At 44.1% G+C, this 14,475-nt stretch overlaps 1 protein-coding gene across 1 annotated transcript; it reads left to right on the plus strand.

Annotated features, from left to right (window-relative positions):
• Positions 1 to 1,186: 1,186 nt before the first annotated feature.
• C10H3orf49 (chromosome 10 C3orf49 homolog) lies at positions 1,187 to 14,375 on the plus strand. Its single transcript, XM_075988608.1, has 5 exons — positions 1,187 to 1,296; positions 4,170 to 4,489; positions 9,399 to 9,523; positions 13,652 to 13,765; positions 14,137 to 14,375. Exons 1-5 carry the CDS (start codon positions 1,187 to 1,189, stop codon positions 14,332 to 14,334), a joined length of 867 nt encoding a protein of 288 aa, XP_075844723.1. The 3' UTR covers positions 14,335 to 14,375.
• The last annotated feature ends 100 nt before the right edge of the window (positions 14,376 to 14,475 follow it).

Here is a 14,475-nt window from a genome sequence, read left to right on the forward strand (position 1 = left end):
CTTGCTACAGCAGAGTGTCTGCATCACTTGAATCTCACTATAAAGCTATGGCACCAGCAGCATTCCCACACGAAATAAACCCAAACAGGTGAAGTGGCTTGACTCAGGCCAGGCCACCAGGCTGGAGCAGGAGCCCAAGTGGACCACCTGAACACTCCATGTTAGCACCTCAATGTTACACAGTTTATTCCTCTTATTTATTTATTTGTGTGAGTTTTGAACCCAGAGTCTCAGGGGTGTTAAGCATGTACTCAGCCCTAACTCATACTCCCAGTCTCTTGTTCCAGCTAAAGCTCTTCTCCAAGATATTCAAACATACAAAATCCCATGTACCAAAGTTATCGCCACCACCTGAGACTCTGTGAGACTTCTGTATTGGGTCCCATCTCAAAGGTACTGCACTGAAATCGGCATTTGAACAAGACCCCCAACTAAATTCTATGCACTTTGTGTAATATAAATTACTGGTGGCTACAAACACAGGAAACAGTAAATTGTGTAGTTTTTCATCAGTTTTCCAGAGGCTCCCTTTCAACCATCCAGTCCTGCTGAACTCAGTAACTCGGAGACGAGATGAAACTTATATCCTTGTGGCTGCTGCCATCTCGTGGTCAAATTCTCCCCTAGGTATAATTTGCTCTTAGCCATAAAATAAACGCAGAAATAACGTGCAAGTGGTCCAGGTACCGAACATTTTTTAGCCTTGTGCTTTAAAAGTCTTCGGCAGAAACTCAAGATGTAACGAAAACAGCCTCTTCTGTGGCCACCGAGGCAGCCAAAGAACAGCTTGCCTCTTGGTGAGCATCCCCTGGGAAGCCGGTTTGACAGAGAAGTTCAAGATCCCGTGTCTCTTCCTCCCTTACGGAACTCACATGCTCTAAGTATGATGATGAATTATCCTGTGGCTTTCTTGCTCTGAATGTGCCTTCTCTGTGCGGCATTTCACAGGGTCCCGTGGAATTCCCCACGCTCCTCTCCCTTGCATCATTAGAAGCCCCTGAAGTAAAACACAGCTAGTATCACACATGGACGAGAAGGAGGAGGAGACTCCAAATTCTTCCTAGGTAGTTTGAACCCAACATCCAAAAGTTAGGCAGTGCTCTCTGTCACGGGATGATGATTTTGTTTAGTTCTTAGCTCAGGAGCTAAAGAGACCCAAACGGTTATTCCAGGGGAAACAGACAGGATGGAGCACCCTCGGCTGTTCTCTCCTGAACCCCTAAAGCTTGCCTATGGGAAGATTGGCCAGTACCGAAGAATTCAGCAGACCAAACGGAAAACTGGCTCGTTCAAAAGGTAAGTAACAAAGGCTAGTTTCCTTCCCCGTCGGTACTTTTGGGGATTTTCATTAAGCAAGACTTCTTATGAGACTGCAGAAGGTGGAGTCTCCTTTTAAACATAATTTAAAAATCTAGACTATGTGTTCCAGGATGGAGGAAGTGCTGCTTTGGGCTGGGGTATAGTGCTGTCGAAGTCTTTGTTTTTTGTTTTTGTTTTTTTTTTTTCATTTTTAAAAGCCTCAATTTCAACAAGGAAAGGGCTTTATTTTCCACCCAAATTTGAGTTTTAATGTGTCATATGCGATTAATGTCAGTATTAAGTTGGTACTTAAAATGATACTTTTCCAAAATCAGTATTTTAATTTTCTCACATCCCCACACCAGTGAATGAGCAGTTGTGGAAATGTATTAATTCTTTTGGTATTCATCCACAATCAGTGCTTTCTGCTCCCTGCTAAAGCAATTTCCACTCCTGAATTGTGTCCTAGTCCCGTTTCCCCCTTGAACAGTCTTCAATGAAACCTCAAAACAGCCTCAGACCTGGTATTTCTTGTCCGTGACAAAACCATAAAGAAATACAGTCTTGAGAACATGCCACCCTTTAATTTTGAAATTCTGTTTGGCAGTTCAGTTTCCGTTGTGTTTGGGCCTCTTCCGCAGTCGACCCAGCAGCCACAGCTCAGAGAAATGCCTATGAGATGTTTGTCTGAAGGGCTGAGGTGTCACAGGTCAAGCTTCTACCCTTGCATGTATAAAGTAAAATATTATAGAGATATTCGCTTCCACTAAGAAATCAGGGTTTACAGCCCACAAATCATAATCCCAGAGAACGTAGACAACAATGAGGACCCTAAGAGAGACATACATGGATCTAATCTACATGGGAAGTAGAGAAAGAAAAGATCTCCTGAGTAAATTGGGAGCGTGGGGACCATGGGAGAGGGTTGAAAAGGAGGGGAGAGGCAGGGAGAGGAGCAGAGAAAAATGTAGAGCTCAACAAAAATTATTAACATTAAAAAAAAGTAATCAGGGTTTAAGGAGGAATAATGTGGAGAAGCAAATCCATTTCTAACAAACAAGAACGAAAGCAAACAGAGAAACTTTAAAAAGGGAACTTCCTTTCCATACAGACATCTCAGGAGTTCCTTTCCTGGAACAAGCAACCTTCTCTAATCGTGTTATATAAATCAGCGACATGGGTGTTTATTTGTGTTTCTGAGGCTGGTTGTCTTGTCACAGCCGGGGCTGGCTTTGTGCTCAGTCCTCCTGCATTAATTCCCCTGCGTGTTGAGATGACAGATTTGTGCCACTACTGCCTGCTTAAAACAACGCAGTTGTTGTAACCTGAGAGGTTGGTTCCATGTATTTCTATTGTGTGCGAGCGTGGCTATGTACATATCTATGGTAGTATAAGTTATTAAAACATTGAAGCTCTTAAGAGTCTCAGGGGATCCACAGAAGGTCGATTCTGGTTGACAGGTTATCTTTGGGTAAGTAAGAAAGGGGAGCATCTTCCTCGGGACCCCCTTTATTGCAACAGCTCTGCAAAATCATTAAGACTTGGGGTGAATAATGACCCCAGAAGGTGCTTATTTCCTTCTGTGGCCTTTCTTCCAGATAGGAGGAGTCCAGCCCAAGAGGTCGCCTTCCTTTTACCTCTAGAAGGTGCTTCCTCGTCTAATCTTCAGACTAATAAAGTCTGTCATATTAAAGACTTTGTTAGGATCCAAAGCCACAAATTATTTCCTTCTATTTTCAGATTTCTTGTAAGATAATACCCATTTTTAAAAGAGAAAGCAAAATCTTGTAAAATAAAATTAATAACTGCCCAAGGGCATACAGTCCAAAGATGTGGCTGTAAGACTAGTACCGTTGAACTCCGGTGACCGTGTGCCCCCTAGAATCTCTCCCAATGGTGACTGTCCCTGACACTGAGAGATAGGCACCCACTTTGGAGTAATGTTTTGCTGGAATATGAAAACATCCTTGCAGTGGTACCTCAGATACATTAGGTAGTCTATGAAGAACACCTTGATAGGCATTAATTTCTTTTAACCCACATTAGAAACATGTATAACATATAAACATACCATCATATAGTACAGCAAAGCAATCATGCTATAGCTGGAATTTCATACTGAGGAAATGAAGATTTGCATTCCCAGAGAAGCTTATACCCTAAAGTTTATAGCTCTTTTCATAATAGCACCAAGTGGAAACAATTCAAATGCCCTTCGAAGAGTGGTTGGTTGAACACAGCATGGTATATCCATAATGTGGTATCTCACTCAGTAATGGAAAGAAAGGAAACGTTAGCACAAGAGAATTTTATTAACAAACATGAACGTCCTGGAGCTGAGGGTAAGGCTTACTAGTACAATACTTGTCTAGCTTTCCAAAGCTGTGTGTTCCACCCCCAGCACCAAACATCAAAACAAAGCAGAGACAAATGCTCGAAGCTTGAAATGTTATCGGCTGCACGGATCCATTTAGATGACATTCTTCAAGGAATAAGAAGTAGCAGCTAGAGAATACGTGAACAGTTGTATGTACGTGGTGTACGTAAGGTGTGTGCGTGTCTGGGCAGGGGGTGCCTGTGTATGCCAGGACAGAGGGCAGAGGAGGACATCAGTTGTCTTCCTCTAGGGTTCTTTGCCTTATGCCCTTGAGGCAAGGTCTCTCGTATCCTGAAACTTGTTATTGCTTCACTAGGCTGACTGCTGAGTCAACCCTGGTGACCTTCCCATCTCCATGTCCCCACCAAACATTTTATATGGGTTCTAGGGATCCGAACATAGGTCTGCACACTTGCATTGAACCGACTGAGCCATGTCTCTGGCCCTCAAACGTTTTATATTATTAATGCTGTTTGTTTAAATTTTTGTTTAGATGGCACAGAGCTGTGTCTACCAACTTAGCTAAACAAAGTGTCCTGGTCCCCAAAGAGGAATCATTGAGTGAAAGCGACTTGGAATTTCATGCAACACAAAACAATCAGAAAAGAAACCTGATGAAGAAAATGAAGACTGTTTTGGGGAAAGTGTCCTGCGGGTGTGGAAGCCAGTCAGCCCGTGCTGGCAGGGGGAGCTCTGCAAAACGGAAGGAAGCCGCCCTCTCCAACACACAAGGCCTGCTGTCTAGACTGGTCAAGGAGCTTCAGTCTCCTAGGTTGTTTGCCAAGCCAAGGATGAGAAAGCTCTCCCAGAATGGTAACCAACTGCTATTTAATATTAAGTAGTCGAGAGGACAAATAAAACAAGAATGGACCGTAGTTTGGTTGTTGAATGTCCCCAAAGACACTTGCCCTGGCTTGTCTCTTTGGTTGTTGTTATCAGGAAGTGGGGTTGGTGGGGATTTCCCTAAGTCATTGGAGACATGCCCTAGCAAGGGGAATGTGAGATCCAACTGAACTCATTGTCTCCCTCTTTGACTTCCTGATTATAAAGTGTGACTTGGCACCATTACACACTACCCACCCTTGCTATTTGTTACCCCTTGAAAATCTAAGATCTGAACCCAAATAACTGTCTCTCTTCTTAGGATAATTATCTCAGGTATCCTGTCACGGTGACAGAAAGAGAGGCTTCTCCTCTAGGCACGGCAACTCTGAGGGGCTTGTCTAAACCACAAGGTCACGGCCTCCTCCTGTGTCAACTGAACCAAATTCCATACTCCACAGGATTCCCCCTCAGTTGGCTCATTCATATATGGATACAACTTAATATATCTATGAAAGTTGAGAGAAATGGATTATATTGTCTTTAAGGTTCCTCTGAGTCTGGTTAGGAAGTTGCCTAGTCCCTTCTAAACTCACTTGGTTCGTTTGTTTCTGTTTGTGTTTTTCAAGGCAGGGTTTCTTTGCGTAGACCTGGCTGTTCTAGAACTTGCTCTGGAGTGCAGGTGGACCTGGAATTCAGAGATCTGACTGGTGGGATTCAAGGCCTGAGCCACCACCATCTGGCTTCTAAATTCATTTTTATTTTGAATGTATGGGCACACATAAGCATAAGTGTGGACACACATAAATACACATACATTAGAAAGTCAAACACTGATGTGATTCTTGTTTTACTTAGAGAGGAAGAGTAATAGAGCCTCCTAAGATTCTAGTTCCAGCAGCAGAGAGGGTATGGAGAACTGGAAGAATGGAATTTAAAACTGGCAAGACATAAAGGAGGCTTGGTCTACGTTTATGTATTTTTAAACCTTATGAGTATGGGTGTTTTCTTTTGCCTGCTTATATCTGTGCTCCACATGTTTACTTGGAGCTCCACAGAGGCCAAAAGAGCATCAGACCTGTAGGATTTGACCTACGGATAGTTGTGAGCCACCATATGCGTGTTGGGAACTGAACCCAGGTCCTCGAAAGGCAGACAGAGCTCTTCACCACTGAGACATTTTTCTAGCCCCATCATTTACATAATTTTAACACCAATATATTTACATATTCTTACTCTTTGACAGCTTCATGAATGCATGTTTTTGGGGTGATTTCTTTTTACCCCATTATTACACTCTCTCTCTCCTGCTGAAAACCCTTCTCCATGTCCTACAAGCTCCCTTCCTATTTTCATGTCTTTGGTTGTGTGTGTGTGTAAGAGAGAAAGAAGCCCACTGAGTTTAATTAGGGTTGTTTTCATGAGGTGGAGGTTTACTTGGATAACTTATTTAGTGCCTATGCCTTTGAAAAAAATGACTCTCTCCCAGGAACCAGTAACTTCCAGTAATCCCTGTGTGTGGGGGGGGGAGCCTGATGATTCCCCCACACACACCTGTAATGTAATGTTGGCAGACTCAAAGAAAATATCCTATTACATTTTTGGGCATGTCCATCAGGACATGGAGAACTACAAGTGCACTACCAGTGAGCTGCATCTCCAGCCAAAAGAGCCAAATCTCTACTCATCCGTGTGATGTTATTATCTTGGTTGGGATACTCAATCTTTTCACTAAGATTTCTCTTCAAGTACCATGAGCCACTGTTTGTTTTGAGATGGAGCTCGCTGATCAAGCTAGGCTGGCTGGTGGCAGAGCCACAAAAGATCCACGTGTTTGGTCTTTTCTGTCTTTTTCACGAGGGCTGTGGGGTCTGAACTGGAGCCCTCACCTTTGCAAAGCAAACATTTTACAGACAGCTTTCTTCCTAAGTCTAGACTCATTTTTATGCTACATCTCCTTAGAGTCAGCAGACATAAGTAGCAATGGAATACAGAAGAGCACGGGAGAGAACCACGCATAGAACTGAGTGGGCGTGTCTCCTCACAGCCGGCCATCTACCAAGTGCTACTTAATGGCTACACCACGACATCTGGGGACACTGCTCAAAGTACTGTAAAGTCGGATGTGGGGACACTGCTCAAAGTACTGTAAAGTCGGATGTGGGGACACTGCTCAAAGTACTGTAAAGTCGGATGTGGAGTGCGGTTTTTATAAAGATATAAATCAAAGTGAGAATTTAAATGTTTCTCTCTCTTGAAAGATGAGCTTCACATATCTCTTAAATAGCTGTCAGATTTGAAAGCCTCAGTTCTGCTTCCTTCCCCGGGTGCCAATAGACTCTCGGCCCTGTGAGTCTTCTGTCAGACAAGTGTGATACCCAAACTCTGACCACATATTGTTTAGTTAGAAGCCTGTGTTTTGGCTTGGCCTGAAGCAGCTAATACTCCCTTACTTTGTTTTGTTGACGTTTTTGCTCTTCTACTAAGTGAGTTTCTAGTCCATCCCCATTAATTTTAATAGAAACTGTTAATTTCGTGCAAGCTCATTTAGCAGATTTAGTCTCCCATGCTATTGGAGCTGTATCTGGGAAGACCTTCAGTCCATTCTTCCGTGTTTTATGTTTTTTTGCTGTAGAAATCCTTTACTTGGTTTAATTCTTAGCATTTATTGTTGGTATTTTTTTGTTCGTTTATTCGTTCATTTGAAGCAACTGTGAAAGGGATTTTTCCCTTCATTTCTTCCTTGGCAAATTTGTTATTGTTTTACAATCACCAGCCACTGATTTTTAAATTTTTATTTATCTACTTATTGACTTTTGAGACCAGGTCTCATATATCCTAAGCTGGGTTTAAATGCTGAGTATGGTAGATAAGTGGGTTCAGAACTTGATCTGCCTACTGATTGTAGGTTCAGGGCTCCCAGAATTGACTACCTTGTCCTAGGCACTACCTGAGCCAAGCTTTCTCTCTGCCTGATTAGCCACACTTTTCAGTTTGTCAACACCATGCCCTCCCAGGACTGACTCAAATTCTTGAGGATGTGGCCAGTTAAATTTAGGCTCTTCTCAGAACCCCTGGGGTAGCCCATTTTAAACAATGAATCCTCCCACTGTCCTTGGACTCATAGAGACTGGAGAAAACAGAATTCCTCTCAACTGTCCACTTATTGATAAAGGAAATCTGTCTCCACAAAACCTTTCTATTTGACGCTCGTGAGTGCTGCAGGCCTATCTTGAGGGGCAGGGCCTAGCTCCTTTCGCCAGGGCTGCCTAGGTTAGCCCTTGAATGACACTTCTCTTTCCCCTCCCTCATTCCCGACGGACGTCTGGAGCTGGAATCTGTGTCCAGTTGGGCTTAGTCCTTTTTGGGATGATATTACCAGTCATTTTCAGTGCATTCTTTGGTTGTCTTCTGTGGCCCTCTTAAATGCTTCCTCGTCTTTGGGATACAGAGACTGTTTCATGGTCTAGCTCTCCTCTCTGTCACCAGGTAGGTCACATGGCGACAGTTCCTAGTTGGCTAGCTCTCCTCCATCACCAGGTCAGAAGGAGACAGTTCCTAGTTGGCCGTCTTAACCTAGGAGTCTCTATGGTGTCACTTTATTATTTTTATTACATTTTTTTACATTTATATCTTTTATTTTATGCATATGGATGTTTTGCTTGCATGTATGTCAGTACACTGTGTGTAGGCCTGGTACCTGCAGAAGCCAGAAGAGCGCATCAGATCTAACATTGGAGATGGTTATAAGCTGCCATGTGGGTTCTGGGAATTGAACCGAGGTCCTCTGAAAAAAGAGTCAGTGTTTCTAACCGCTGAGCCCCTTCTCCAACCCCTTATTCATTACAGAACTAGGAAGACGGCTCCATGGTTTATGAGCATGTGCTGCTCTTTCAGATCTGAATCCAGTATCCAACACGTATGTTGGCAGGTTCATAACTGCCTGTAACTGCAGCGCCGAGGATATGATACCCCCTCTGACCTCTGTATGTGCACATGTCCATACACACCTTCACACATTAAAATCTTTTACAACTGAATTGTGTGTGTGTGTGCGTGCACTCATTCATGTGGAAGTCAGAGGACAACCTGTGGGAATCGGTTCTCACTTTCAACCATGTCAGTCCTGGGCATTGAACTCAGGCTTGGTGGCAGGTGCCCTCCCCCACTGAGTCATCTCCCTGACCCTATAGTTGCATTTTAAATTTGCTTTTATGTCTACTGAGTTGAGACTAAAGTCATAGAATAAAATAATTAAGAACACCTCTACTTGGAACAAGAAATGGTTCAGGGGTTAACAGCACTTGCTGCTTGGCAGGGCAGTTCTTAGCACCCCATTGGGGGCTTACAACCGTCCAGGGATTCCAAGACCATTCTCTGGTCTCTGCAGACACTACACATTTGGTGCACTTGCATACATTTAGGCAAAACATAAAAAACGTAAAAACAAAAATGAAAAACAAAAAACTCAAACATAAAAGGAAACATCCTTTAAAAATGTTAAGGAAAGGCTCTTAGATGCAGGACATGCATCTTGACAGTATGTGAGCGACTAAGTCTTGGCTGGATTTCGGGAGAGCAAAGTAAAGTTTGCTCTATTACACTGATTTAACCCTCGCAGTTGAAGGCCCCTTTCCCTAATCCCATCATGGCCTAAGTGAAAACCATGCAGGGCAAAGTAAAGCCCCCAGAAGGGGTAATTGCCACTACAAAGGTCAGCTGTGTGCAGAAGGAAGCCTAACACCAGAAAAGCAAGTCTGTTTTTATTTTCAGTCCCGCAGAGAAAAGTTTCCCGGGCAGCATAGCAGCACATAATGCCATTGTCCAGAATGATTTTGCTCAGGGAGACCATGTTTGCAATGCGGTCCTTACATATTCTTTCCTCCTCCTCCTCTTTAAGCAACTATACAGCTGGATGTTGTTGAAGCAGAGGCAGAAGAGGTAACCAGAGGAAACCAGCTCCTCCGAGCCAGAAGAACCACCAAGCGGTTATCTGTGACATCACTTCCTCCGGGGCTGCAGAAGGTAAGGTGCTGGCTTCAGCTAGCCCTGAAAGACCAATGTAAACCGGTTTCTCTGGGTTTTGACAAATACCAAGTTCTCTTTGACCTTCTGCTGCTTCTGTCTTTCCACCAAGGAACTAAGGCACAAGGGGGAGGGTTTTTTTTCCAAATCAGATCTTCCTGTTTTTGACTCACTCTTCAGCCCATTCCACAGCTTGGCCTACGCTAGAGTCTGGAGCTTTGTGCAGACTCACTGAATTGTTCAAAAGCTGCAGCCCCACACTAGGAATCTGGCCAATCCAGATGCTGCGTGGAGGGTGGTGCTGCCTGCAGCAACTCTGCACAGACGGCAGCATTCCTCAGAAAAAGCAGCTATTAGTCACGTGTGCATTCTGAGAAGGAAATGTGGCCAGTGTGAGCAGACAACTGAATTAGTGTTATTTAATTTTAACCTAAAATCGAAAGTGAATTAATTCAGATGGCTACATTTACAATATCAGACATTATTATGGCTAGATGACCCAAGCATGTCCAACCTGCAAACAAGCTGAAAGCAGTCTAGAATAAATTCAAATTTGTAAACTTAAGCATTGAGGTTTTCTTTCTGTATGTGGAATGCTCTGTTCTGTTGGTGTGCATACACACACATGTGCGCCTACACATGTGTGTGCATGTGGGAGCTATGCTACTTCGGGAACTGATTATTTGGCTCTGAGACTTGATCTGAGCTCAGGGAATAGGTAAGGATGCCTGGGCACCAAGCCTCAGACACCTGCCCAAGTCTGTTTTCCCAGTGCTGGGATTATGAGAGTGTACCACCACGTCTGGATTTGTTTTCATTGTTAAAACTTGGGCTCTCAAGATGGAATTCAAGACCTCAGACATGCACAGCAAAAATCTTACCTACTGAATTTCATATGCAGGTCCCTGTGGTGTATTTATTGGTTTTGTAGTACATAAACTTTGCTGGGTGGTGGTGGCACACGCCTTTAATCCCAGCACTCTCGGGAGGCAGAGGCAGGTGAATCTCTGCGAGTTTGAGGCCAGACTGGTCTACAAGAGCTAGTTCCAGGACAGGCTTCAAAGCAACACAGAAACCCTGTCTCAAAAAAATAAAAATAAACTTTGTAGGTAATCCTGAGCCTAAACCAAAGATATCTTTTAGTTTGTTTGCTAATTATGTATGAGTGTGTGTGTATGTGTGTGTAGGCCTGACAGCAGCTTGCCTTGGTTGACTCCCCTTTTGCCATATGGGTCTTGGGGACTCCAATTCAAGTCCTCAGGCTCGGTGGTACATTTACCTGCTAATCCATCTAACTGACCCATATCTTCAAAAGTGTCCGAGACCAAGGTGCTCAGATTAAGAATTACTTTCTTTATTGAAAATTATTATCAGTTTCTAGACAGTCTATCTATATGGTCCTGAACTCACTATGTAGACCAGGCAGGTCTCTAACTTAAGAGATCTGCCAGTCTTTTGCACCCTGAGTGCTGGGATTAAAGGTGTGTGCCACCACACCCAGCTGGGTTTTGTTTTTGTTGTTTGAATGGTTTGAGACAGGATCTCATTTTATTGCCTTGGATTTCAAATTCTCAGAATCCAACAAAGTCCCTACCTCAGCTTCCTGAGTCCCAGATACTGTGGGTGTCTCCCTTCCAAGTTGTTTAGATTATTGTAAAAACAAAACCCTGGGGGCCGGGTGGTGGTGGTGCACGCCTTTAATCCCAGCACGCTGGAGGCAGAGGCAGGTGGATCTCTGTGAGTTTAAGGACAGCCTGTTCTACAGAGAGTTACAGGATAGGCTGCAAAGGCTTCAACTTTCTACTCAGAAATGGTCCCAATTCTGGGAAAACATTTTTTGGGGATGACTCGAAGTTTGCGATTTGTGAGAAGGCATGGGAGAGCCCGGTTTCCAGTACAGGCCGAGGGTTCTCATTCCGAGTCTCGCCCATCCTATTCTTTCCTCACGATTCTGGGGATTGACTTCAGGCCTCCCACCTAACAAGCATGCACTCTACTATGAGCCAGATTCCTCCCCTCCCCAACCACATTCTTAAATACTGTGTATTAACCATATTATATGACAGCCACCTTTGACTATTTTCAGTTAGATAGAATTAAATATGTAGTTTCTCAGGCTGGGTGGTGGCACAAACCTTTAATCTCAACACTTAGGAGGCAGAGGTTGGCAGATCTAAGTTAAAGGCTTGCCTGGTCTACGCAGGATAACCAGGGCTACATAAAGAAACCCTATCTCAGACAACAGTCCTTACACACACACACACACACACACACACACACAGCTACTTAAGTGCTCACTAACCGCATGCAGCTTGTGTCTTTTTGTACTCACAGAAACACACTTCTAGCCTTACAGAAGTCCGTCAAACAGCACTCCTGACTATCACTGTCAGTGCACCATAGCAAGTCTGAGTTTTGCTTTAGGGCTGTCAGGTATTTATTGTAACTCTCGTCTAGGCAACATCTGGGCTTGGGGACGACAGGGAAGATCTGATGGAATATGGTCTTGCTTTTTACGGAAATTATAATCCAGTAGAGGATGGAATTATTAAACCAAGACACCGTAGAGCAGTGTGGGGTAAGGATAATCTTGTATAATGGCAGTGGGTCAAATGGATATACTTATGGGAAAAGTGAAATCTGAGTCCCTAGTCTCACATCATAGATCCAATTCCTGTTGAGCTATAGAGCTAATTGGGAAAGGCACCAATCTAAAACTTCAGGAAAATAAGATCACAATTTCAGGACAAAGTCTTCTCAGGGTATAAATGGCACTGATGAGAAGATGGAGAATTCTGGCTATAATTAAGGATTCCTACGTACCAAAAAACCATTTTATCAGAGGTTGTCAACTGCTATAGAAAGCTTTTAGTTAGCCCTCACAATGCTCCCCAAATGACGTATAAATTATGAATTACTTGACCAAAATTTAGAAGTAGGACATTTCAAACAAAAATGCAGGTTTTCAACTTTTTTTTTTCTTTTGAGAGGGGGCATTTCAAGACAGGATTTCTCTATAGGTTTTGCAGCCTGTCCTGGAACTTGCTCTGTAGACCAGGCTGGCCTCGAACTCAGAGAGATCTGCCTGTCTTCCACTGCTAGGATTGAAGGCCTATGCCACCACTGCCAGGCAAGAATTTACTTTTTTTTTCTTAAATGTATAGTATTCTGCTGCATGTATGCCTGATGGCCAGAAGAAGGCACCAGATCTCATTATAGATGGTTGTAAGCCACGGTATGGTTGATGGGAACTGAACTCAGGACCTCTGGAAGAACAGCCTCTTAACCACTGAGTCATCTCTCCAGCACCGGTTTCCAATTTCCTTCTGAAACACAATGCCTCAGGGAAACTAACAGGAATTGCAAAGAGGTGCCTTCCATAGAAGGCCTGTTTTCTCTGTGCCATTCCTCATTCATTCTGGTTTACAAAACATGCCATGCCATGGTCATATTGATCAAGCACAGGAATACTTAGCACCCACCAATTACGGTAGATGCTTAGTAGAAAAAACTAGCTGGGTAGGAGGAAAGAGTGGGATTTTAGCATGACGTAGTGGTATACTCAGGAGACAAAGGTCTTGGGCTGATGAGGCCAGTCTGGGGTACAGGGTGAGTTCTAGGATAGCTTGGGCCTACACAGCAAAAGAGAAAACACAATGCCAAGCCCCTCAGATGGGCTCTTTCGATGGATCAGGGAAGGTTAGGTATGAGAAAGCTAGCAGGGCAGGGATGGTCTGCACCTTTTTCAAAGGGTAGGACCTAAACATGGCCCTGCTCTCTGGCCCCCACCATCCAGCATCCCCCATGCACTGGCCCCCATTAGCAAGCATCCTCTGTGCACTGGCCCCCACCAGCCCGCACTCCGTGCTCAGCAGCCAGAGCAAATGCTTGTCTTCTCCAGTGACCTGCTTTTTTCCCTGACACTGTCTATCCTTTCGGAGCCCAATAGTCTCATTTCTTTGCACCCTACAGAACTCTTCAGAGAGCTCTTGGCACAAGGGCAATACAGATTTCACCTGTGTTACCTGGCAAACAACCTCCTTTGTGAGACTGTCCGGGGATGAGTGTTGATTGCTAGTGTAGAACTGACAGTCATTTCCTAATGGACGTTTTGCATTTGGACAATAGGTACCATATTCATCAAAAAAGAGACCACACTTCCCAGCACTCAAAAAGAAGAAACAGAGCACGGAAGACATCCTCCAGAACCCAGAGCTGACAGTGGGGAAGCTTCAAATGCAGGTCGTGGGCAAAGACTTTTCTGTTTTAGAGGCACCAGAGAGCAGGCTTAACTCAACGGTTTGCCCTGTAAGACAGCATGGAGCAGGGCATAATTAACAATCACCATTAAGAAATGCTGTCAGTGGGGGGCTTCTGAGAGTAGCTAAGGGACTGCAAAGGATGACACGGAGTGCCTAATAAATATTAAGCGAATTCCATTAAAATGAGTAACACACTGGCTTGAGAAGAAAATGAGGTCGGCTTAGCCCCTATGAGGTAAATCTGTTCAAGCTCTGTTTGCTATGAGCTGAATTAGAATATTACTTTAGCACTCACAGGGAAAACAACTGTTTTTTGCTTTTAGCAGTTTCATGTCTTTGTATTTACCACAGGTGGACGACCTCATAGAAAGAGTGACTGACAAATGCACGAAGCTCTTGGCCCAAAGACATGCGGAGCTTCAGCAGTGTGAGTTCCTAGGGGCTGAGATCCTGCAGTCTTCGAAGCAATTCCAAAGGCTTTCCAAGAGAACCACAAGGAAGTACAAGCTGAGCAGCACATGCTGCCCATGCACCTGCTGCTGCCTCTGAGTTCCAAGTACACAGCACGGCAGCAAAGAGAGCCTGCCTCCAACAAGGTGGAAGACAGAGCAGGAGCCGAGGCTGCCATCTGAGCCTAACCTATGCCACAGCAAGTGCAGACCCTTGCACAAGCATGGAAACATTTGTATC

The sequence above is a fragment of the Microtus pennsylvanicus genome, chromosome 10 (genome assembly GCF_037038515.1).
Source record: "Microtus pennsylvanicus isolate mMicPen1 chromosome 10, mMicPen1.hap1, whole genome shotgun sequence".
In the NCBI taxonomy this organism is placed as follows: Eukaryota; Metazoa; Chordata; class Mammalia; order Rodentia; family Cricetidae; genus Microtus; species Microtus pennsylvanicus.

Excerpts from the sequence above, each read along its gene's own strand:
- C10H3orf49 (XM_075988608.1), top strand. The coding sequence starts at position 1,187 with ATGGAGCACCCTCGGCTGTTCTCTCCTGAACCCCTAAAGCTTGCCTAT. Across the intron at positions 4,490-9,398 it reads GAGAAAGCTCTCCCAGAATG|CAACTATACAGCTGGATGTT; the intron begins GTAACCAACTGC and ends CTCCTCTTTAAG. Across the intron at positions 13,766-14,136 it reads TGGGGAAGCTTCAAATGCAG|GTGGACGACCTCATAGAAAG; the intron begins GTCGTGGGCAAA and ends TATTTACCACAG.